The 25,550-nt window shown below is 42.8% G+C and overlaps 1 protein-coding gene across 3 annotated transcripts in view; it reads left to right on the top strand.

Annotated features, from left to right (window-relative positions):
• swt1 (SWT1 RNA endoribonuclease homolog) overlaps positions 1-25,550 on the top strand; it is a 172,082-nt gene that overhangs the window by 111,746 nt on the left and 34,786 nt on the right. For 2 of the 3 annotated variants that reach the window (XM_059984507.1, XM_059984508.1), the window contains 3 exons: positions 1,752-1,903; positions 5,147-5,388; positions 5,990-6,133. In XM_059984507.1, the coding sequence (XP_059840490.1) occupies positions 1,752-1,903; positions 5,147-5,388; positions 5,990-6,133 (538 nt within the window). Of the gene's footprint in view, positions 1-1,751; positions 1,904-5,146; positions 5,389-5,989; positions 6,134-13,090; positions 13,418-25,550 lie in introns of those variants that run through there. The other variant, XM_059984509.1, reaches the window with a different exon arrangement.

The raw sequence follows: 25,550 nt of genomic DNA, 5'->3' as shown, positions 1-25,550 counted from the left end.
GATGGGAGCAACAAATTCGCTTTTAAGCAGAGACTTAACTGGAATAGCCACATGAAAAATGTATTCAGAAGAACAGATCAGGAGAGGCTAGGTATCCTAATCTTCTGATTTTCTTTCTTTAAGTATACTCCTGCACCCCCGCTCTACTCCAGTGATTTGCATGACCCCTCCTTTTTTTCCTGATCAGAACCTTATTATCTCTCATCATCCTTTGTTACCTTGCACTCTGATGCTATTTCCACTCTTCCCACTTCAATCTGTTATTACTCTTCCTCTCCTTGCCTGTTCTTGCTCCACCCCTTTCCCTCACCTCTTTATATTGGCTAACTCCCCACTACTTTTAAGTCTAGGTAAGGAGTCTCAACCTGAACTATAGACTGTCTATTTCACTCTATAAATGCTACCTGACCTGCTGACTTACTCATACAATACTTATTTTGCTCCAGATTCAGCATCTGCAGTTTCTTGTTCCTTCCTGCTGTCTCATGTAGTTTGCCCTTATAACTGTGCATATCCCTTGTTAGTTTATTGCTGTTGCAGGGGTCAGATGTGAACCACCACCTCCTGCAAAGATAAAGGAAATGAAGTGTCTTGCCTACCTTGATTGAATAACTAATGTGGTGTAGAATGTGATGATGTTTAAATTTCATTGCTTTAAATTAAATTTATCACATTGTTGATAACTTTGACAGGTCATTCTTTGACAGGCTTTGACTTGTCCCATGATCTTTGTTTCTCCTCTCAGTGCAGCTTGACTAAGGGCCAAGTGGGTGTCCTGGGCTCCAGTAAGTAAAGGACCTCTCGACACTATCTTTTTCAAAAAGGCTTCAGGAACTTTCTCTGGAACTTCATTACGTCCCCTCTTGCTAGTGTTTTGCTGCCTCTTGACAAAAATGCAGTAGTGACAGGAAGGGCAGGGTTTCACTTCAGGTCCCTGATACTTGATTTCTGACAGCAGTATAGAGCCCAAGTGGACTTTAAAAAAAAAATAGGGGTTACTTATTAGAGTTCAGACTGGAAGGCTATAATAAATTAGTGCTTTGTCGAGTAGTGCTATGAGAGATATCAATTCTTTGTACTTCTTTGTGTGATACAGTCCCTTAAACTGTTCATAATTGGGCAGCTTATCAATAATAATTTCAGCACGTCATGCCAAACAGCTGAAACTTCTTATAGCTTGCCTGCACAGTTGCAAATCTGGTGGCATAAAATTTGAGCTCATAACTGAGTGACAGCAACACTTCAGTTTCTTCCTACAGTTAGTTCACAGTGTTAACATTATTTTGAAGGGAGGGAGGTAGCATCCATTGTCAAGGTCTTCACCTAGGCCATGCCCTTTTCTAGCTGCTGCCATCAGTTGGAAGGTACAAGTGCCTCAGGACTCGCACCACCAGGTTCAAGAATAGTTACTATTCTTAAGCCATCAGGCTCTTGAATAAATGATAACTGCACTCATCTATTGAGCTGTTCCTACAACAGTGATCTCACCTTAAAGACTGTCTTGTTATTTCATGCTTGTTATTTATTGTTATTTATTTAATCTTGCATTCACACAGTTTGTTGTCTTCTAAGATCTACTTGATATTTCGTTGATCCTGTTTACAATTAATATTCTATAGATGTGCTAAGTATGCCTTCAGTGAATGAATCACGGGGTTTTATGTTGTAACATATATGTACTCTGATAATAAAATTTACTTTGGATTTTGAACTTTTACTGCCAATGATTTAATTTGGGTTTTTTTCTCTAGATAAGAGGCCTAAGTATAACCGCTTCACTGTTACCTGGATGTTGACAGAGTCCAAAAAAATACTGAAAGCCTTCACCTCAATATCAGATTATGGTGGTATACTCCCCCGATCTTTGGCTGTCCTGGATGAATTACTCACAAAGATTTCTGAGGTATCTCACCTAATTTTTTGTTAAGGTTAAATGTAAGACGGGCACAGTTGTTACAGGAGGTAAAAGTTTACATTGCTTTGGGAAAACATTGACATGAATCATTAAGGGTGCCAGATTTAGTGAAATCTTTGCAGCTATGCCATCAGAAACATAGAAAACCTACAGCATAATACGTACAGGTCCTTCAGCCCACAGTGCTGTGCTGAACATGTACTTACTTTAAAAATTACCTAGGGTTACCCATAGGCCTCTATTTTTCTAAGCTCCATATACTGTACCATGTTAGTAGGATATTAACTCCAAAGTGCATCTTTGAATACCAATTAAGTTCCCTGCTTGTCACCTGTGAAATTGCAGTATTGGGAAAAGGGAAGGCAATATGGCTGAGAAGGATTCTCTATGTGACAGCAGGTAGCTTGTCTTTTTTGACTTTTTATTGGCAAAGTTACTTCCATCTATCACCTGCTGCTTTTTTCAGGAATATACTTGTGAATGCAAATTTCAGATGTAATAGTTTTGCATTCATCAAATGTGAGTGCACAATGTATTCAGCCCCTGAGCAAACCAGCAAGTAATAATTAACAGTGTGCTGATGGAACAAGTGATCCCATGAACTAGTTGAGTAAGGAAGGGGCCGAGAGGTGCCTCTGAACCAAGTCAGGAGTAAGTAGTGTCTATGTGGACTGGGTTGTCATGAGGTTAGAAAATAATGCACTGGAGCAGCAATTGGTATGTAATAGGATAAATATCTTGAGCGTGAGAGAAGACTGCCTAGTTGAATGATGAATGAAGATTAGCTATGTAGATTAGATGGGGGCTAGGATAGAAGAGTGAAAAAGGTATGAGCAGAACAAAGGGAAGGTGACTGAAATAGATGGGAAAGAAAGAAAACTCTTGTTTGATCTTATTTACAATTCTTGATAGAGTTCACTGTTAAATAGTTACTTTCTGTCTTTTAACACAAATATTGCCTTGTTAGCAAAGATGCATGAAAGTTAATTAAAATTATGGAGAGATTTCCAAACAAGAAAAAAAGTGTTTAGTGTATGATTTTGGAGAGTTCCAGGGTGACAAGGTGTTTGGCCGTCCAGAAGAGGCTTGTGTCAGAGGGGAAGGAAGGTTTTGAGGAAGAGGGATTATTGAGCAACAATGCTTGGGATTAAAAATGAGAATATTTCATGAAAAAAATCTGCATTTTAGTTTGAGTTACTGGAGAATAAGGTGCCCGCAATTATCATAAGGATTGAGTCATTGGTTTATTGCATGATGGATACTTGAGCAACATTTTGAATCAATTGAAGTTTTTCCAAACTGAAGGATGGAAGGCCAAAAAGCGAATCAAGCTGATTTGTTTTTTGCTTTGGTTACCTAGCTCTGGTAAATAATTGTGGATTTAGTTTTCACAGTGCAATGATGTCATGCTGTATTAGTAAGAATACAGTTTCAAAACGTTGACCATGGCTGACTTGTAATTCCCTCTCATCTCCCAGTCCAGTCAAGATGATGCTAATTAGTGGTCTCCATCAGGATTATGGCTCAGACTTGGTTGTTAATTGAGATCATGCGGATGGTTTTTTGGATAGAACAGAGAGTTAGGAGGTTAGGTTAGGGATTAGAAACAATGATGTTGGGAAGATAAAGATCAGGTTAAGGTTTTGGAATAGTAATGTGGAGTTAGCAGTCAGAGCTCCACTCCACGCTCAAAATCTAGCAATGTGGACTAGTGACAAAGGACTTCCAAAGTGCAGGCCTCTGCTCCGCACTTTGTCACTTGTCCATGTTGCTAGCCTTTGAGCACAAAGAGCATTTGTGGATGTCGGGCTGTCCCAGGTCAGTGGGTCCTGGGATCAGATTTTGTGTGAACAAGAGGCATTAGGAGGTATAAGGGGTGATCAGTTGGCATCCTCAGAGTTTGAGCCTTGAGTTCAGGGTCCTGTCAACAACTAGTCTGGGGATTAATGTGAAAGATCAATCAGATGTTGAAACCTGATGGCTGGAGAATGGAGGCCTAGGTGCTGTCCTGGAGTTGGAGGAATGTCTGTGTGTGTGTGTGGGGGGGGGGGGGGGAGGGAAGGGGTTGGCTTGTTTTACTATTATTGTTCTGTTGCTACTTATGTTTTGCTGAATGTTGTGGGCGTGCTATGTTTGCGTCAGAATGTGTGGTGACACTTGTAGGCTGCCCCTCAGCACATCAGTAGGTGTGTTGGTTGTTAACACAAGCAACATACTTCACTGTATGTTTTGATGTACATGTGATAAATAAATCTTGCTCAGTTGTTGTCTGTACCTCATTGGAAAATGTAATGTAGGCTGACTGTTCAATGAATGGGAGGTGGCTACAGGTCTTAGACCTTTAATAGAGATCCTACGGTACTATTCAAAGCAGAGACACTTTTTAAATTTCCTACTGTTTGATCTAATATGTATGTTCAGTCATTGTTACCAGCAACAAATTTTATAGTTGTTAGTGCTGATTTGTAGGATTTTGCTGTGGCCTAATTGGCAACTAGGTTTCCATATATTACGAATGTGATATCATTAATATTTGAATTGTAAAACTTCCTAAACCTAAGATGTATATTGGGTTGCACATCTGTAGAATTGCTACCTCACAGGTCTAGTGATTAAGGTTCAATCCTGGCAACCTGTGGTATTTTTACAGTGTTTGCACATTCTCACTCTTAAGTTAGGTGTTCCCAACATGTCTTATGCCGTGGACCCCTCCCATTAACCAAAGAGTCCATGGACCCCAGGCTGGGAATCCCTGCTCTAAATACATGGGTTTCCTCCAGTGTTCTGGTTTCCTCCCACAGTACAAAGACGTGTGGGTTAGTTGATCGTGTAAGCTATTCCTACTATACCCTTGAGTGGTAGAAAGTGGAGGGAGTTGATGGGAATGCAAGGAGAATTAAATGGTATAGGTATAGTCTGTGCTTGATGTTCAGGGTGTTTTCAGTGGGCCAAAAAACCTGTTTCTGTGCTGATATCCAGTGATCAATGTCTAGACAGAGGGGTCCATGTTCTTCCAGATGTGGGGAAGAAAAAACAGAATCAGAATCAAGTTTATTATCACCGTCATGTGTTGTGAAATTTGTCAACTTAGCAGTAGCAGTTCAATACAATACATAATATAGAAAAAAAATAATAAATAAATAAATAGGTTACAGTATACGTATATTGAATAGATTAAAAACACATTAATGTCTTTATATGTAACCATTTTTCTTCCCTTGTATCTTTAAGAGTGATATGAAAATTGAGCCAAATTCAGAGAGTTTGCAAACATCAAAGAAGTTATTGGAAATGGCAGACGTTTCAGCTCAGTCACCATTGCATCCTGATCCAGAGAGAAATATAACTCTGCTCCCATTCAGCTGCAACACCAGTGACCCAGTGTCAGAGATGGAAAACTCTCAAGTTGTGAAAAAAAGTCAGCAAATCTGGGCTACCTTTGAGAATGTCTGGAATATAATAACCAAATACAGGTGCAAATATACATTCAGTAGTGATGTATTAGACAATATTATGTGTATTTTTGATATGGTAAGCCAGTAATTTTTGTTCTTTGCAATACAATAATACTGCAATTGTTGACTGAACCAGAGAAAACTAGAAATTGAGTCCCTAACAACACCCACAACATGCTGGTGGAATGTAGCAGGCCAGGCAGCATCTATAGGAAGAAGTACAGTCGACGTTTCGGGCTGAGACCTTTCATCCTGTAGATGCTGCCTGGCTTGCTGCATTCCACCAGCATTTTGTGTATGTTGCTTGAATTTCCAGCATCTGCAGATTTCCTTGTAATTGAGTCCCTAACTTGACTTTGAAAAGGCTATGTTATATCATTGTTAAATTTGAGTGTTGTCTTTGTGTGAAATTTATGAAATGATAACCAGACATTAACATCAACTTACTGACAAGCACAAAGATGGGCTACTAAATTGGAATGCAAGAACCAGCAATCAGTGGAATGAGAAATTCTCAATATATATTTATAATAAATGAATACTGTGTGCCATTACATTAGCAATTTTACGACTTGTGTGAGAATGCACGAAATTAATTTTTTTAAATCTTTTTCCCTAGTTCACTTATTTTTGCAACCTTTAACCTTCCTTACAACTCATTTGCTGTTGAAATAGACAGCAAGCTGCCACTTCCTGAGGAAGCATTTCAGAGCCTGCAGAAGTTGGTGCCTGCTGTGAAAGAACTACTGGCAGGAATTCAAAGGTGAGCATTTGACTTGCATTTAAACCAAAGTATATTTTTTAGCGATGAGATTCAGATTTGCAGTATGTTACACAAATGTACAGAAGCCCAAGTAATTATAATAAGTTTATTGATCCTTTGGCAACTTTATCATTTTGAATAGTAATTTAGAAAATAATAATTTTGGGCGATAGTTTACATTTTTGGAATTATCCTACTTCTGGCCAATAGGACACCCATATAATTGCCCCAGGCAGTTTTTGGGTAGATGCCAGTACAGCGGTTGTATGGCAGCAGATAATAATCAGTAGTTTCTTGTATATTCATTTTGGTTAATAACACAAACATTTTTCACTCTAAATAAGCATAAATTTTAGATTTGATTTATTGAAAATTCTAGAGGAAGATGCATATTAAATGTGGAAAGGACAGCAAAATGATTAAAAGGTGTTCCTGGCAGAATGTGATCAGCAGCACTGGAATGAGTCCAAGGAGTTGACCACAACAGGAGGTTAATTTACAATCTTGGATTGTATCTCAGGCAGCTGATAGTTGGTGGTCAGTAAAGCTCAATTCCCATGGTAGCTTCACTATTTTAGAGTAAAGTTACATTCTTAATGGAAACATGCAAGATAAGTTTAAAACCTCATACCTGGAGCACTAGAGCTCAAAAAGTAAGTTTTTTTTTGCCTGTGTTGAGTCCACACTATTTAATACTGACTTATTTTAATAATTAAATTAAGTTATTTTTACCCTTGATTCAAAAAAAAAATCTGAAGATGAAGCAACTTCAGATAATAATAATAATAATAATAATAATAAAAAAATCCTAAAATGAATTGGTGTGCCTGTTCTGACTTGGAGATGCGAGACTAAATCACAAATTCCTTTCTAATAATGGAATAGAAGCTTGGGGATTCAAGTCCTAATACAGATGAGTCATTTATATAGTTTCACCTGATGATGCAGACTAGCACTCAGTGAGGGATGCAGAGTCGGGCCAGTTTTTGATGAGATGTTTATCCTAGAATCTATCTGTACTCAGCTGAGCATAAATGGTTGCAGGTACTATTTGAAGAAAAACAAAGTGTTTTCGCCATTGTCAATTACCCTTCAACTGTGAAAGGTTATTAACTTGAAAAATATATTTCTCTGTCCATGGGTGCTGCCTGAGCTATTAAACATTCCCAGCATTTTCATAAAGCACTGAAGGAATTCCTTGGGTCAAGTAACATCTATAGAAGGAAACAATGACTGTCCACATCCCTCCGTAGATGCTGACTGACCTGTTAAGGTCTTATAGCACTTTGTGTGCTGCTCCAGATTCCAATGTCTACAATCTCTTATGTCTCCATTCCCAGCATTTTCTCTTTTTAACTTTGGTCTTCCAGGTCTGCATTTCCTTTTATTGCTTCTGTTTCATCCCTCAATCTATTTGTTAAAATTTGCTAGCTGCTACATGTATTATTTTTCAACAGAGGGTATACTGTTTTGCGACCTGTAGGAATCCAAAGCACTGTCTAAGTACAAGTCTTTATAATATTCAGAAAATTGGCTGCATTTGTTCACCAAGTTTGCAATACATGAACTAAAATGTTGGGTGCAGTATTATAATGTTGTAAAGTCATAGAGTAATACAGAGCAGAAATAGGCCTTTCGGTGCTACTGATCCATGCCAACAACAGCTAGTCACAAATGTCTTCATTTGGTCCATAACTCTCCAAGTACCAAGTTCCCTCCATGTATCAATCTAAATGACTCTTAAAAGTTGCAATTGTACCAGTTTCGACCACTTTCTTTGGCAGTTCATTCCATACACTCACTATCCTTTGTCTAAAGAATTTAACTCTCAGGTCTCTTCCAAATCTCTACCCTTTTACCTTGTATCTGTGCCCTCTAGTTTTGCAATCCCCAACTCTTGGGGAGGAGGGAAGAAAAGAACATGATCCTCCACCTTATCCATACCCCTCATTATTTTATAAACACTTGTGAGGTACTTTTCAGTCGTCTTCACTTCAAAGAATAAAGATCTAGCATGGCCAACCTCTCCCTGTATCTCATGCTGTCTAATCCAGGCACTAGCCTTGTAAATTTCTTCAACCTCTCCAGCTTGACTATGTCTTTCCTATTACAAAATGATAACTCTTACACAATACATAGTCCTCCAAGTATAGTCTCACCAATAATTTATATAACTGGAACATAATATCCCTACTCTTAAACTCAATATCTTGTCTAATAAAGGTCAGCATTCTAATGGCCTCCTTCACCTCCCAATCTACTTGCATGGCCACTTTCTGCAAACTGTGCAGTTGTACTTCCAAGTCACTCTATTCTGTAACATTTGTCAGTGCCTTGCCTACCCTGGTTTGAATGTCCAAAGTGCATTGCCTCACACTTACCTAAGTCGAAAACCATCTGCCATTCCTTAGCCCATCTCCCTATTACTGATCAGACTCTCTTCAAAATTCATTGTAACTTGATTCGCTATCAACAAGATCCTCTGATTTAGTGTAATCAACAACCTTGCTAATTTTGTAATGTATATTCACAACCAAATCAGTTACATCATGGCCAAGTATTTACCTGATTTCTGCACCTTCCACTCATCAGATTTTCCTTGTTTCTTTCCACATTCTTGTTTTTGTCTGTCATTCATGTGTTCTCTAGACAGATCTTTTGCATGATTACTTTCATTACTCAGGAATATTGCCTTGACCCTAATTAGTTTTGGCAGTAATTACCACACGTCCTGTGCCAAATATTTTATTTCTTCGCCAATCTTTATTTTCTTGAATGTGCTGCTCGGTTTTATAATTTTTCAAGTGTGGTGTTTTATAATTTTGATTATAGGTCATCAACCTGAAACATTAACCCCGTGTTTTTTCTGGACATGGAATGCAGCTGGATCTGGGTGTTGCTAGCAATTTTGTCATTCATTACTGTATTGTGATACTAATGTTTTTATTTACATTTTATTTTAACTTCAGAAGAAATGCATCACAACAGTAACCACAATAGATGCCAGTTTATAACTAAACAGTCATTCTTCAATAATAGTATGTTATTTATATATATTACCGAACATTTTAGCTGGAAACCTTATCACATATTCAATTTTGTGTGGGTCTTTAATCTGATACTTTTTTAAAGGATTTTTACTTTAGTTTTCATAGTAAGCTTTATAGTGAATTACTTTATTCATCAATAGAAGTGCATTTGGTAGCAAGGCCAGTATTTTGTATCCACCCACAATCATCCTTTAAAATGAGCTGAAGAGCCTTTGCCTTGAAGTGCTGCAGTTCTTCAAGTCAAAGTGCTCTCACATTGTTGATTGGTTTTGAGATGCAAGATTTTTGATGGAAAAATAGCAATATTTCCAGGCAAAGATGGTTGTGGGACTTATTGGGTGTCCTGGATGACATTGAAGGTACATTTTGAGGGATGCCATCAAAGGACCATTAATGAATGGTTATAATGATACAATTTGTGGTTACTGTACACTCGTGATGAAAGGAATTAATGTTTGAGGAAGAGAATGGGGAATTCATCCAAAAAGTTATTTTGTCATGGATATTTGAATTTTTTTGTTTGCTATTGGAACAATGCTCATCCAGGTGAGAACCTTGATGGTACAAACCTACCAGATACTGAAAGACCTCAATAGAGTGAATGTGGAGAGGATGTTTCCATTAGTAGGAAAATGTAGGATCCAAAGGCACAGCCTCAGAATTAAGGGATATCGCTTTAAAACTGATATGAGGAAAAATTTGTTAAGCCAGAGGGTGGTGAATCTATGGAATTTGTTGATGTAGATGGCTGTGGAGGCCAAGTCATTTGGGCGTATTTAAGGCAGAAGTTGATATATTTTTGATTGGTATGAGGGTAATGGGGAGAAGGTGGTAGAATGGTGTTGGAAAAAAAAATCAGCCATTGAATGGTGGAACACACTTGTCTAACTTCCTATCTTATGATTAAGAGAAATAGATGCATGTTTTGCTATAATGTACAACTTTGAGGTCTCCATTATTCCAGATCACTTAGGAAATTAAGTTTCTTATCTACTTTGTCTCTAGATTAGTGGCAGAGTATTAAAAGAAGCTGCCATGAAATAGTTGGTGCATTGAGTATCATCTACCAAAATTCTGTAGTTTGTGGTATGGTACCTGTGGACTGGAGAGTGGCAAGTATAATCCCACAATTCAATGAAGTGAGAGAAAACTAGAAACTCCATCATTTAGCCTAGCATCAGTGTTTCAAGTTTATTTTCATTCAACCGTATACGTGTATACCACCAAAGGAAACAACATTCTTCTGGACCGAGATGTGCAACACGTTACATACAACTCATATAAAGTAACATTACCACAAATAAATTTTTAAAAATAATAAAATATGTTCCAGAAGACTGACATTTAGCAGAAGGCTCATTTATGACACATGTCAAAAAATAAACTGTATATCATTACTGGTGCTTCATAAGTGATGAGATCTGGGGCATGGCAAGGAGTTCAGTAGTCTCACGGCCTGGGGGAAGAAGCCGTTTCCCATCCTAACAGCCTTTGTCACAATGCTATGGTATATCCTGTCTTGATAGTAGGGGATCAAAGAGATTGTTGGACAGATAGGAGGGATCTTTGGCAATGCTAAGTACCCTATGTATGCAGCACTCTTGATAACTATCTCTGATCAATATTAGTAGCAGAGGAATTACCAGTGCAGGGTTTGTACTTCTCTTTAGGAGAGATTTAATATCTAAGCAACTACTTTTCTTTGAACAAGTAGCATCCTGAGTACCTTATCCAATTGTAATTCCCTTCATTATGTAGGTACTGGTAAAGGTTTACAATGGAGCTACTGATTGGAGGCCCTTTATTTTTAAAAAACTGCATTTTATATGATCTGTTCAGAGCAAATGTGTTGTCACTGCTATAATTTTAGAAATGCAGCAACCAATTGTGCATCACAAGTTCCTGCAAAATGAAATGATCAGTTTTTTGTGATATTGATTGAGATATCATGGGATATTTATTCCAAGCAATTAAGAGGAAACAGGACTGAAGATAAACTTGTAGGGTTAGAGTAAAAATTGTAGAGTTGTGGTATGTCAGAGTGAATAGTTTGCTAGCCAATGGAAGTTAGAGAGAAGCAGAAAACAAAAATGATCAATGTAAAAAAAATATTTGCAACAAACAAGCATTTGTGGCAAGAGGTAAGTTCTTGAATAACTGCTGACTGATTCTGCGACTGGAAAAATTATTTTAAAGTTTGTTGATTTGTTTTAACAGACCACCACTACTTTCAAGAATTGGTGAAGCATTTTCTAAACTTTTTCTTATCCTGAATGCTAGGCAACTGAGGGGTGGGGCAGAGTGGGAGTGATACTTTGTAGAGGTTATACTTCACTGGGCCACTGCAACTGTTCTTTTTAGTATGTTATTAATTAAGCTGAAATTCCTTCATTTAGTATGAATTGAATTTTGTTTGTAATCTTGTTAACATAATTACAAAAAGCTTAATTCCCATTAGTGTTGTTCACTGTGAGATTAGTTTCAAATTGAATATTTCTGGACTGTCTAGCATTATTTTAAATTACCGTGGAGTATTGTTTTGAAATAACTTGTGCTTGCTCAAATTGCAAAAAAATTAATAGGAAACAAACCTCATCTATTGACAAGTATTATAGATGGTAAAGGAGGCAGTGTTGGCTTTAATGAAGAACAAGAGAACTTTGTCTATAATATTACTTCTGTAATTATGATGTATGCTTGTTTGCCTGTGCCAGTGTTCTATGGATTTATTGTGATTTCAACCAAGTAGCCTCCTATTTCAAAACTGCTCACAAGAAAGAAATTATATTTTGTTATTAACAAATATAACTTAATTTCTGGTGGATTATCTAAACAACTTCATGAGGCTATAAGTTATTTAATTATAAATCAAATAAAGACTTCATTTTCATGACCTTCAGTATGACTGATCACTGAAAATTCTTTGAACAGTGGCTGTTGAAATTCTTGATAGAAGTTGGAATTTAATGGAAGACTTGGATAGGGTGGATGTGGAGAGGATGTTTCCTATAGTGGGAGAGTTTAGTGCCAGAGGGTACAGCCACAGAATACAAGGACATCCCTTTAGTACAGAGATGAGGAGGTATTTCTTTAGCCAGTGGTTGGTGAATCTGTGGAATTCATTGCCATAGACAGCTGTGGAGGCCAAATCATTGGATACATTTAAAGCAGAGGTTGATAGGTTCTTGATTAGTCAGAGTATTCAAAGGTTACAGTAGATTGGGATTGAGGGGAATAATAAATCAGCCATGATAGATTGGCCAAGCAGACTCAATGGGTCGAATGGCCTAATTCTATTCCTGTGTGTTATGGTCTTAGTGACAGGCTTGTGTCTTCAGTCATTTCTCTAAAATGCAGGGGCTCCCAACATGGGGTCCATGGACTTCTTGCTTAATGGTATTGGTCCATGGCATAAAAAAGGTTGGGAACCCTTGGTCTAAATGAATATTACTTCAAAGACTTGATTTTAACCAGGTATTTCCATGACTGAAGTCACAGCAGAATATATAGTATATTGTAGAATTTAATCTACTCCTTGGAGAACCTTGAGAACTTATTTGGGATCTTCATTATTAGAGTTCTAAAAAAATCTTCCATACTATTTTTCAAAATATTTTCTGTATTTTTCTTTGCATATTTCACTATTCATCACAACATGCTCAACATTACATCCTAGTTATGCACAATGAAATATCATTATGATCAAGAAACTTTGAATATCATCAGACAGGGATAAAATGAGGAAAAGTAATACTGTAACTTTCCTAAAATCATGGTGGACATTATGACCTTTCCATTGCATATATTTATTGGTCATGATTAATTCAAAGGTTCAAAAGTCAAATTTAATGTCAGAGAAATGTATACAATTTACATCCTGAAATACTTTTTCTACATTTTAATACAGATTTTGTCAGGGCATTTTCTACCAAATTTGGCTTCTTTGCCTTGCTATGTCTTGCTATTGAAAGATATTTGTTGGCAAACAAGAGTGCGATTTGGATAAGGAAGCTGTTCCACAGATGATGTCAATAATTGTGGAGGTATTGTTTTCCACTCTGTATTAAATACAACTGGAAAAGTAGTTTGTGAGATACATTTGTATTAGTTTCCTGGAACCAACTAGGAACCAGTTATTTTAGATCTCACCTTGAGTTGTGTGCCAGGGTTAATTTGTAATCTGATAGTCAAAACTGATGTTAAATGATGGCAAGTAGTCCCACGTCAAACGTCCGCAGAAATATTTCAGAAGTACCTGGGAAATGGGAGGAGTTGGCCAACGTGGTCCCTGAAGCCAGATCTATCATCCAGTAAAGTCGTGGCTAATCTTTTATCCAGGTGCCACTTAGATAATACAACTACTTACCAACCAGAACCATCAATTTGGAGGATTGGTTGAAATTTAGAAATAAGCAAAATCTGATGAAATGATTGATAAAGAGAGTAAAAAGCAGAAGTTGGAAATAACAGAAAATATATGAATGTTAAAAATAGCACCACAAAGTAGACATGGCTTCCTTTGAATCTAAGATGGAAAAAATAATATGAGCAATTAATGGCAGGTATTCAATAAGTACTTTTGTAGCGGTATGCTACACACAGACACGGAGTCAGTGAGCTGCAGTTACAAAAGAGGTTTATTCAAACTTCTCGGCCTTGGGCTTTTCCCCTTGCTGGTGAAGCAGGCTTGGTGCCCTCTTTGGGCCCTGCCTCAATACCGGCGCGCGCTGGGAAGTGGGTCGCCACATAAACCCCACCCCCCCAGGACCAGTGATACACCCCCCAATGTCCACAGTCTGGGTTGGAATCTGTTTGGGAGGTCTGCCTCTGCGCCGCGGTGCCGGAATCTCAACTGGCTGTGCCAAGTCCACATGGGCCGATTTGAGTCGATCCACCATGAAAACCTCCTCTTTCCCCCCCAGTGTCCAGCACGAATGTGGACCTGTTGTTTCTGATCACTGTAAACGGCCCCTCGGAGGGCCGCTGTAGCGGTTTACGATGTCCACCCCCATCGTACTAAAACAAACACAGATTTGCAGGTCTTTAGGTACGCAGGTCGGGTTCTGCCCATGCTGTGAAGTGGGTATGAGAGCCAGGTTACCGAGCCTCTCACGTAGTCTGCCCGGGACTGCTGCGGGTTCTTCCTCTTGCCCCCTTGGGGCTGGTATGAACTCTCCTGGGATGATCAGGGGTGCGCGATACACCAACTCGGCCGACGAGGTGTGCAGATCCTTTTTGGGCGCTGTGCAGATTTTGAGCAGGACCCAGGGAAACTCGTCCACCCAGTTAGGCCCTTTGAGGCGGGCCATGAGAGCCGACTTCAGGTGATGGTGGAAACGCTCCACCAGTCCGTTCGATTGTGAGTGTTTGGCAGTTGTGTGGTGCAGCTGTGTCCCCAAAAGGCTGGCCATAGCTGACCACAGGCTGGAGGTGAACTGGGCGCCTCTGTCGGAAGTAATGTGGGCCGGTGCACCAAAGCGAGATACCCAGGTGGCAATGAGTGCCCGGGCGTAAGATTCAGAGGTGGTGTCGGTGAGCGGTTCTGCCTCTGGCCACCTTGTGAACCGGTCCACGATAGTTAGGAGGTGCCGCGCTCCTTGTGACACTGGCAGGGGACCCACGATATACACATGAATGTGGTCAAAATGTGGGCGGGTGGGGTGGAATTGCTGCGGCAGAGCTTTGATGTGTCGCTGCACCTTGGTTGTTTGGCAGTGCATGCACGTTCTGGCCCATTCACTGAACTGCTTGCGGAGTCCGTGCCAAATGAACCTGTTGGCTACCATCCGGACGCTTGTCCTGATGGAGGGGTGCGCTAAGTTGTGAATGGAGTTGAAAACGCGCCGCCTCCAGGCTGTCGGAACAACGGGGCGGGGTTGGCCAGTGGCGACATCACAGAGTAGGGTCCTCTCACCTGGGCCTACGGGGAGCTGCAGTCCTGGAGCTGCAAATCGGAGACTGCAGTCCTGTAACTAGGGATCTCCTCATCTGCCTGCTGCGCCTCCGCCAGTGCTTCATAGTCTACCCCCGGGACAGGGCTTGGATGTTAGGGCGGGAGAGGGCGTCTGCCACGACATTGTCCTTTCCCGAGACATACCAGACATCCGTCATGTATTCGGAGATGTAGGACAGATGTCGCTGCTGGCGTGACGATCAGGGGTCGGATGCTTTCATGAACGCAAAGGTAAGCGGTTTGTGGTCCGTGAACGCGGTGAAGGGCCTACCTTCTAAGAAGTACCTGAAATGCTGGATTGCCAGGTATAGCGCCAACAGTTCCCGGTCAAAAGCACTCTATTTGAGCTCAGGTGATCGTAGGTGTTTGCTGTAAAACGCCAGGGGTTGCCAGCGATGAGTTGTTCCAGTACTCCACTGACTGCCGTGTTGAATGCTTCCACTGTGAGGGTGGTAGGGACGTCCGTTCTGGGTGCACTAACATCGTGGCATTTGCTAAGGCTTCTTTGGTTTTAATGAAAACGGCGGCGGACTCCTCATTCCAGGTAATGTCCTTGCCCTTACCTGACATCAGGGCAAACAAGGGGCGCATGATTCAGGCAGCTGAAGGGTGGTAGAAATTCACCATACCCACAAATTCCTGAAGGCCTTTGATTGTGTTGGGTCAGGGGAAATGGCGGACCGCGTCTACCTTGGCGGGCAGAGGGGTTGCCCTGTCTTTAGTAATCCTGTGGCCCAGGAAGTCGATGGTGTCAACCACAAACTGGCATTTGGCCGGGTTGATTGTCAGGTCGTATTCACTCAGTCGGGCATCGAGTTGACGGAGGTGGGACAGATGCTCCTGGTGACTGCTGCTGACTATGAGGATGTCGTCCAAATAGATGAAAGCGAAGTCCAGGTCATGTCCCACCACGTCCATTAACCGCTGAAACATCTGTGTGGCATTCTTTAAGCTGAACGACATGCGAAGGAACTTGAAAAGGCCGAAAGGGGTGATGAGTGCCGTTTTGGGAACGTCATCTGGATGCATTGGGATTTGATGGTATCCCCGGACGAGGTCTACCTTGGAGAAGATCCGTGTGCCATGCAGGTTTGCTGCAAAGTCCTGAATGTGCAGCACAGGGTAGCGGTCTGGTGTTGTAGCCTCGTTCAGCCTGCGGTAGTCGCCGCATGGTCTCCAGCTCCCTGTTGCTTTGGGCACCATGTGCAAGGGGGAGGCCCAAGGGCTGTCGGTCCGCCATATGATCCCCAATTCCTCCATCCTCTTGAACTCCTCCTTCGCCAGCCGGAGCTTGTCCGGAGGAAGCCTTCGAGCACGGGCGTGGAGGGGTGGTCCTTGTGTCGGGATGTGGTGCTGTACGCTGCGTCTGGGCATGGCTGCCGTGAACTGCGGTGCCAGAACCGATGGGAAATCCGCCAGGACTCTGGTCAAGTCGTTGTCGGACAGCGTGATGGAGTCTTGGTGTGGGGCAGGTAACTGGGCTTCACCCGGGGAGAATGTTTGAAAGGTCTCGGCGTGGACCAGTCTCTTCCTGGGCAGATCGACAGTAGGCTGTGAGCTCGCAAAAAATCCGCTCCCAGGAGCAGTTGGGCTATGGTGGCCAGTGTGAAGTCCCACGTGAACCGGCTGTAGCCAAACTGTAGCCGCACCATATGGGTGCGTGAGGTCCTTACTGTGCTGCAGTTTGCGGCCCACAGGGTGGGACCCGGTTCTCTGTTTTAGGTGTCGTAACTTGTCGGAGGTAAGGCGCTGATCTCGGCTCCGGTGTCGACCAAAAAGCGGCGTCCCGACTGCTTGTCCCAGACATACAGGAGGCTATCCGGATGGCCAGCCGCCATAGCCATCAGCGGCGGCTGACCCTGGCGTTTCCCAGGAATTTGCAGGGCGGGCTACAGCGGTGGGCTTCTGCGCCCCACCGCTGGGCTTCTGCGCCCCTCCGCTGGTGGTAGAAGCACCATTGTTCGTTGGTCTCCTCACCCCTGCCTCTGGGGTTAGCAGGCTCTGCGGCTGGGCCTGGTCTGGTTTGCTGCTGGGAGTGTGGCCTGGTGATCTGTGCGACGGATGCCCCACTCTCCTTCTTGTCTTTCCACAACACATCCGCCCGGGCCACCACCTTCTGGGGGTCACTGAAATCTGCGTCGGACAGCAGCAGGCATATGTCCTCGGGCCGCTGCTCCAGGAATGCCTGCTCAAACATGAGGCAGGGCTTGTGACCTCCGGCCAGGGACAGCATCTTGTTCATCAAAGCCGACGGTGGCCTGACTCCCAAACCATCCAGGTGCAGTAAGCGGGCAGCTCACTTGTGCCGTGAGAGTCCGAAAGTCCTTATGAGCAAGGCTTTGAATTCCGTGTATTTGCTGTCCGCTGGTGGCGATTGCATGAACTCCTCAACCTGGGCGGCTCCTGGTCAAGGGAGCTCACCACGTAGTAGTAACATGTGGCATCTGAGGTTATCTGCTGAATGTGGAATTGGGCTTCTGCTTGCTGGAGCCTTAGGTGAGGTTGCAGCGTCCAGAAGCTTGGCAGTTTTAACGAAACTGCATGAACATATGTGGCATCGTTCATCTCCGGTCCAAATATCGTTTGGGCTATCGGGGTCACCAATTGTAGCGGTGTGCTACACGCAGCGCTGCAATAGCGACACGGAGTCGGTGAGCTGCAATTACAAAAGAGGTTTATTCAAACTTCACGGCCTCGCTTTAAAGCCTTCCTGATCCCGCCCTCCCCGGGTGGGAATGCTGTAGGGGGCGCGTATTCACAGTCCCGTCCTGCGCGCGGGCTTTTCCCCTTGCTGGTGAAGCAGGCTTGGCGCCCTCTTTGGGCCCTGCCTCAATGTTGGCGTGCGCCGCTTTGTGAGCCGGTTCGAGTGTGCTGGTTAGTGGGTTGCCACATTTTGTCTTTATAGGCACAGGCCAAAAGAACACAGCAGTATTAATGGAAAATCAAATGTCTAATGAGAATTAGACATTTCAATGAAGCACTGGAGCATGAAAAATGTATTGGAAATGAGCAAGACTAAAGCCTGACAAACCTTTTGAACTTGATTTTAATAATAGGGTTTAAAATATATGGCTTCAAGGATGTAGATATTTTGGAATTTATGAATCAAGATTGTCTAAAATCTGGAATGGTTCCTGTGAACTGGAAAGCAGCAAATGAAACACTGGAATTTAGGAATGGACAGATGAAGAGGAGTTTGGCTTACAAATAGAGAAAGCTTGTAGACAATGCGAGAGGGAGGATAGGCAGTTGATAGAGAAGGGATGCGCTCAGACCGAAGGTTTGAGATGTGTCTATTTTAAGGCAAGGAATATTGTGAACAAAGCGGATGAGCTTAGAGCGTTGATCAGTACTTGGAGATATGATGTGGTGGCCATTACAGAGACTTGGATGGCTCAGGGATGGGAATGATTACTTCAAGTGCTGGGTTTTAGGTGATTCAGAAAAGACAGGGAGGGAGGCAAAAGAAATGGGGGCGTGGCACTGTTGATCAGAGATAGTGTCATGGCTGCAGAAAAGGTGGACGCCATGGAGGGATTGTCTCTGTGGGTGGAGGTTAGGATTAGGAAGGGGTCAATAACTTTACTGGGTGTTTTTTTTATAGGTCGCCCAATAGTAACAGGAATATCAAAGAGCAGATAGGGAAACAGATCCTGGAAAGGTGTAATAATAACAGAGTTGTGATGGGAGATTTTAATTTCCAAAATATTAATTGGCATCTCCCTTGAGCAAGGGGTTTAGATGGGGTGGAGTTTGTTAGGTGTGTTCAGGAAGGTTTGGACACAATGTGTAGATAAGCCTACAAGAGGAGAGGCTGTACTTGATTTGGTATTGGGAAATGAACTTGGTCAGGTGTCAGATCTGTCAGTGGGAGAGCATTTTGGAGATAGTGATCATAATTCTAGCTGCTTTACAATAGCATTGGAGAGAGATAGGAACTGACAAGTTAGAAAAGCATTTAGTTGATGTAAGGAGAATTATGAGGCTATCAGGCAGGAAACTGGAAGCATAAATTGGAAAGAGATGTTTTCAGGGAAAGAAGAAATGTGGCAAATGTTCAGGGGATATTTGCATGGAGTTCTTCATAGGTAGTTTACAATGAGATGGAAGTTATGGTAGGGTACAGAAACCATGGTGTACAAAGGCTGTAATGAATCTAGTCAAGAAGAAAAGAAAAACTTACAAAAGGTTCAGAGAGCTAGGTAATGTTAGAGATCTAGAAGATTATAAAGCTAACAGGAAGGAGCTTATGAAGGAAATTAGGAGAGCCAGAAGTGGTCATCAGAAGGCCTTGGCGGGCAGGATTAAGGAAAACCCGAAGGCATTCTACAAGTATGTGAAGAGCAAGAGGATAAGACATGAGAGAATAGGACCAATCTAGTGTTACAGTGGGAAAGTGTGTATGGAACCAGAGGAAATAGCAGAGGTACTTACTGAATACTTTGCTTCAGTATTCACTATGGAAAAGGATCTTGGTGATAGTAGTGATCACTTGCAACAGACTGAAAAGCTTGAGCATGTACATATTAAGAAAGAGGATGTGCTGGAGCTTTAGAAAAGCATCGTTGGATAAGTCACTGGGACCAGATGAGATGTACCCCAAGCCACCGTGGGAGGCGAGGGAGGAGATTGCTGAGTCTCTGGCGATGATCTTTGCATCATCAATGGGGACGGGAGAGCTTCCGGAGGAATGGAAGGTTGCGAATGTTGTTCCTTTATTCAAGAAAGAGAGAAGAGATAGCCCAGGAAATTATAGACCAGTGAGTTTTACTTCAGTGGTTGGTAAGTTGATGGAGAAGATCCTGAGAGGCAGGATTTATTAACATTTGGAGAGGTGTAATATGATTAACAATAGTCAGCATGGCTTTGTCAAGGGCAGGTCGTGCCTTCCAAGCCTGATTGAATTTTTTGAGGATGTGACTAAACACATTGATGAAGGAAGAGCAGTAGATGTTGTGTATATGGATTTCAGCAAGGCATTTGACAAGGTAGCCCATGCAAGGCTTATTGAGAAAGTAAGGACATGGGATCCAAGGGGACCATTGCTTTGTGGATGCAGAACTGGCCTGCTCACAGACGGCAAAGAGTGGTTGTAGGCAGGTCATATTCTGCATGGAGGTCAGTGACCAGTGGGGTGCCTCAGGGATCTGTTCTGGGACCCTTATTCTTCGTGATTTTTATAAATGACCTGGATGAGGAAGTGGAGGGATGGGTTAGTAAGTTTGCCGATGACACAAAGGTTGGGGGTGTTGTGGATAGTGTAGAGGGCTGTCAGAGGTTACAGCGGGACATTGATAGGATGCTAAACTGGGCTGAGAAATGGCAGATGAAGTTCAACCCAGATAAATGTGAGGTGGTTCATTTTGGTAGGTCAAATATGATGACAGAATATAGTAGTAATGGTAAGACTCTTGGCAGTGTGGAGGATCAGAGGGATCTTGGGGTCTGAGTCCATAGGACGCTCAAAGCAGCTGTGCAGGTTGGCTCTGTGATTAAAAAGGCGTACGGTGTATTGTCCTTCATCAATCACGGAATTGAATTTAGGAGCCGAGAAGCAATGTTGCAGCTATATAGGACCCTGGTCAGACCCCACTTGGACTACTGTGCTCAGTTCTGGTGGGGAGCATGCTTTATGAGAATACGTTGAGTGAACTCAGCCTTTTCTCCTTGGAGCAACGGAGGATGAAAGGTGACCTGATAAAGGTGTATACGATGATGAGAGGCATTGATAGTGTAGATAGTCAGAGGCTTCTTCCCAGGGCTGAAATGGTTGCCACAAGTGGGCACAGGTTTAAGGTGCTGGAGAGTAGATACAGAGGAGATGTCACGGGTAAGTTTCTTACTCAGAGAGTGGTGAGTGCGTGGAATGGGCTACCAGCAACAGTGGTGGAGGCAGATACAATAGGGTCTTTTAAGAGAGTCCTGGATAGGTACTTGGAGCTTAGGAAAATATGGGTAAGCCTAGTAATTTCTAAGGTAGGGACATGTTTGGCACAACTTTGTGGGCCGAAGGGCCTGTATTGTGCTATAGTTTTTCTATGTTTCTATATTTCAACTATCAAAAGCATCCATTTCTTCACCACATGTGCTGAAGTCCCTATTCATGCTTTTGATCTCAATGTGTTCTTGTGTAGCAACTTTGGGTGTGTGCAGGGTTATGGTAAGAATTGACCGTGAGGTAGGTTGTTAAATTGGAGGGGGCAGGCAGGGGAATGGGCCATATAATTGCTAAACATGTGAAGGGTCTAATATACCCCTTCAAAAATGGTTAAATAAAGACTATGTTCTGTCCCCACTTGCATGATGTTCTAGTTATTTACCCTGCCTTGTGCTTGATTGACTCCTCTGGTTTTCAATTAAGCATTGTCTTGATTTCTAAAAGTTTCTTCGGTAGTTTGAATGGGACATGACTGCAGAAGCGCATGAAGGTCAGCCTGTAAGATAGCAGGAGAGTTTAAAAAGCGAGCAGATTGAGAGGGAGAAGGTCATTTCTTCGGCAGTTTGAATGGGGCATGACTGCACAAGCATGTGAAGGTCGGTCTGTAAGACAGCGGGAAAGTTTAAAAAGCAAGCAGATTATGGAGCGGGTGTCGTAAGAGTGGGAGTGGGACGGAGTAGTGGGAGACAGAGTAGGAAGGCTTTGGCTCGAGAGGCTTCGGTGAGCAGAGGCTGAGGACGAGCTTGCTCCCTGTGAGGTAAGGTCAGGTAAGCTCCTTTAATTAATCTAATTAATTTAGGAGTAGGTATTGAAGGCAGCAGTCAAGGCAGTCAGTTGCTCCATTTGAAGTATGTGGGAAGTCAGGACAAGCACAATTGTCCCTGATGACTACACCTGTAAAAGGTGCATCCAGCTGCAGCTCCTGACAAGCCGAGTTAGGGAACTGGAGCTGAGCTGGATGAACTTTGGATCATACGTGAGGCAGAGGCAGAAATAGACGGGAGTTTGAGGGAGGTAGTCGCCACTAAAAGTCAGGAGGCAGGTAGCTGGGTGACTGTCAGGAGAGGGAAGGTGAATAGACAGGAAGAGCAGAGCACCCCTGTGGCTGTTCCCATCAATAATAAGTATACCGTTTTGGATACCGTTGGTGAGGACAACCTACCAGGGACAAGTTTCAGTGGTCGCGTCTCTGGCTCCAAGACTGGACCCTCAGCTCAGAAGGGAAGGAGGGAAAAGAGGTCATCGACAGTGCTTCTGCCTATAGATGTTGCCTGACCTGCTGCATTCCACCAGCATTTTGTGTGTGTTACTTTAATTTCCAGCATCTGCAGATTTCCTCATGTTTGCAAAAGAGAACAGTAGTGATAGGGGATTCGATAGTTAGGGGGACAGATAAGACGTTCTGTGGGAGAGATCGAGAATCCCAGATGGTCTGGTGCCAGGGTCCATGGTATCTCGGATCGAGTTCTCTGTATTCTCAAGAGGGAGGGTGAGCAGCTAGACGTCGTTGTCCATGTAGGGACCAATGATGTGGATAGGAAGAAGGAGAAGGTCCTGCAAAGAGAGTTTAGGGAGTTAGACAATAGACAATAGGTGCAGAAGTAGACCATTCGGCCCTTCGAGCCTGAAGGACAGGGCCTCCAGGGTTGCAATCTCAGGATTGCTGCCCGTGCCACGTGTTAGTGAGGTTAGCAATAGGGAGATAATGCAGCTAAATACATGGCTAAGGAGTTGGTGCAGGAGGGAGGGCTTCATGTTTTTGGACAATTGGGCCTTGATCCAGGGAAGGTGGGACCTGTTCCGACAGGACAGTTTGCACCTGAAATGGAGGGGAACTAATATTCTTGTGGAAAGGTTTGCTAGTGCTGCTCCGGGAGGTTTAAACTGGATTTGCAGGGGGAGGGGAACCAGAGTGTTAGAGCAGATAGTGAGGTGGAGGAGGTTAAGATCATGCAAGAACTGCAAGTATAGTGCATGGAGTAGAACCAAATCTAACATATAAAGAGGCTTTGAGGAAAAAGAAGCAGAATAAAGGGTGTAAAGGTAGTAAGATAGAAGGGCTAAAGTGCGTGAAAGTGCGTGTACTCACAGTACTTCATTGCAAGAAGCTTCAGGAGCAAAGGTGATGAACTGAGAGCTTGGATACATACATGGAATTATGATGTAGTGGCCAATACAGAGACTTGGCTGGGACCAGGGCAGGAATGGATTCTCAATATTCCTGGATTTCAGTGTTTTAAAAGGGATGGGGAGGGAGGGGAGGAGGGATGACATTACTGGTCAGGGATACTATTACAGCTACAGAAAGGGTGGGTAATATAGCAGGATCCTCTTATGAGTCAGTATGGGTGGAAGTCAGGAACAGGAAGGGAGCAGTTACTCTATTGGAAGTATTCCATAGGCCCCCTGGTAGCAACAGAGATACCAAGGAGCAGATTGGGAGGCAGATTTTGGAAAGGTGCAAAAATAACAAGGTTGTTATCATGGGTGACTTTAACTTCCCTAATATTGATTGGCACCTGATTAGTTCCAATGGTTTAGATGGGGCAGAGTTTGTTAAGTGTGTCCAGGACGGATTCCTGTCACAGTATGTTGACAGGCCAACTAGGGGAAATGCTATACTAGATCTAATATTAGGTAATGAACTGGGTCAGGTCACAGATCTCTTAGTGGGTGAGCATCTGGGGGACAGTGACCACCACTTCCTGGCCTTTAGCATTATCATGGAAAAGGATAGAATCAGAGAGGACAGGAAAATTTTTAATTGGGAAAGAGTAAATTATGAGGATATAAGGCTAGAACTTGCGGGTGTGAATTGGGATGATGTTTTTGCAGGGAAATGTACTATGGACATGTGGTCAATGTTTAGGGATTGCTTGCAGGATATTAGGGATAAATTTGTCTCGGTGAGGAAGATAAAGAACGGTAGGGCGAGGGAACCATGGGTGACAAGTGAAGTGTAAAATCTAGTCAGGTAGAAGAAGACAGCATACATGAGGTTTAGGAAGCAAGATTCAGATGGGTCTATTGAGGAATATAGGGTAGCAAGAAAGGAGCTTAAGGGGCTGAGGAGAGCAAGAAGGGGGCATGAAAAGGCCTTGACGGGTAGGGAAAAGGAAAACTGCAAGGCATTCTTCAATTGTGTGAAGAACAAAAGGATGACAGGAGTAATGGTAGGACCGATTAGAAATAAAGGTGAGAAGATGTGCCTGGAGGCTGTGGAAGTGAGGGAGGTCCTCAATGAATACTTCTCTTCGGTATACATCAATGAGAGGGAACTTGATGATGGTGAGGACAATATGAGTGAGGTTGAAGTGATGTTGATATTAAGGGAGAGGAGGTGTTGGAGTTGTTAAAATACATTAGGACGGATAAGTCCCTGCGACCTGACGGAATATTCCCCAGGCTGCTCCACAAGGCGAGGGAAGAGATTGCTGAGCCTCTGGTTAGGATCTTTATGTCCTCGTTGTCCACGGGAATGGTACTGGAGGATTGGAGGGAGGTGAATGTTGTCTCCTTGTTCAGAAAAAGTAGTAGGGATAGTCTGGGTAATTATAGACCAGTGAGCCTTGCGTCTGTGGTGGGAAAGCTGTTGGAAAAGATTCTTAGAGATAGGAACTATGGACATTTAGAGAATTATCGTCTGATCAGGGACAGTCAGCATGGCTTTGTGAAGGGCAGATCGTGTCTAACAAGCCTGTTAGAGTTTTTTGAGGAGCTCACCATGCATAGAGATGACGGTAGTGCGGTGGATGTGATCTACATGGATTTTAGTAAGGCATTTGATAAGGTTCCACATGGTAGGCTTATTCAGAAAGTCATTAGGCATGGGATCCAGGGATGTTTGGCCAGGTGGATTCAGAATTGGCTTGCCTGCAGAAAGCAGAGGGTCATGGTGGAGGGAGTACATTCGGTTTGGAGGGTTGTGACTAGTGGTGTCCCACAATGATTGGTTCTGGGACCCCTACTTTTTGTGATTTTTATTAATGATCTGGATGTGGGGTAGAAGGGTGGGTTGGCAAGTTTGCAGTCGACACAAAGGTTGGTGGCGTTTTGGATAGTGTAGAGGATTGTCGAAGATTGAAGAGAGACATTGATAGGATGCAGAAGTGGTCTGAGAAGTGGCAGATGGAATTCAACCCGGAGAAGTGTGAGGTGGTACACTTTGGAAGGACAAACTCCAAGGCAGAGTACAAAGTAAATGGCAGGATACTTGGTAGTATGGAGGAGCAGAGGGATCTGAGGATACATATCCACAGATCCCTGAAAGTTGCCTCACAGGTAGATAGGATAGTTAAGAAAGCTTATGGGGAGTTTGCTTTCATAAGTTGAGGGATAGAGTTTAAGAGTCGCAAGGTAATGATGCAGCTGTATAAAACTCTGGTTAGGCCACACTTGGAGTACTGTGTCCAGTTCTGGTTGCCTCACTATAGAAAGGATATAAAGGAGATTTGTCAGGATGCTGCCTGATTTAGA

This window comes from Hypanus sabinus, chromosome 11 (genome assembly GCF_030144855.1).
Source record: "Hypanus sabinus isolate sHypSab1 chromosome 11, sHypSab1.hap1, whole genome shotgun sequence".
NCBI lineage: Eukaryota > Metazoa > Chordata > Chondrichthyes > Myliobatiformes > Dasyatidae > Hypanus > Hypanus sabinus.
This window is presented reverse-complemented; position numbering and strand designations above follow the sequence as displayed.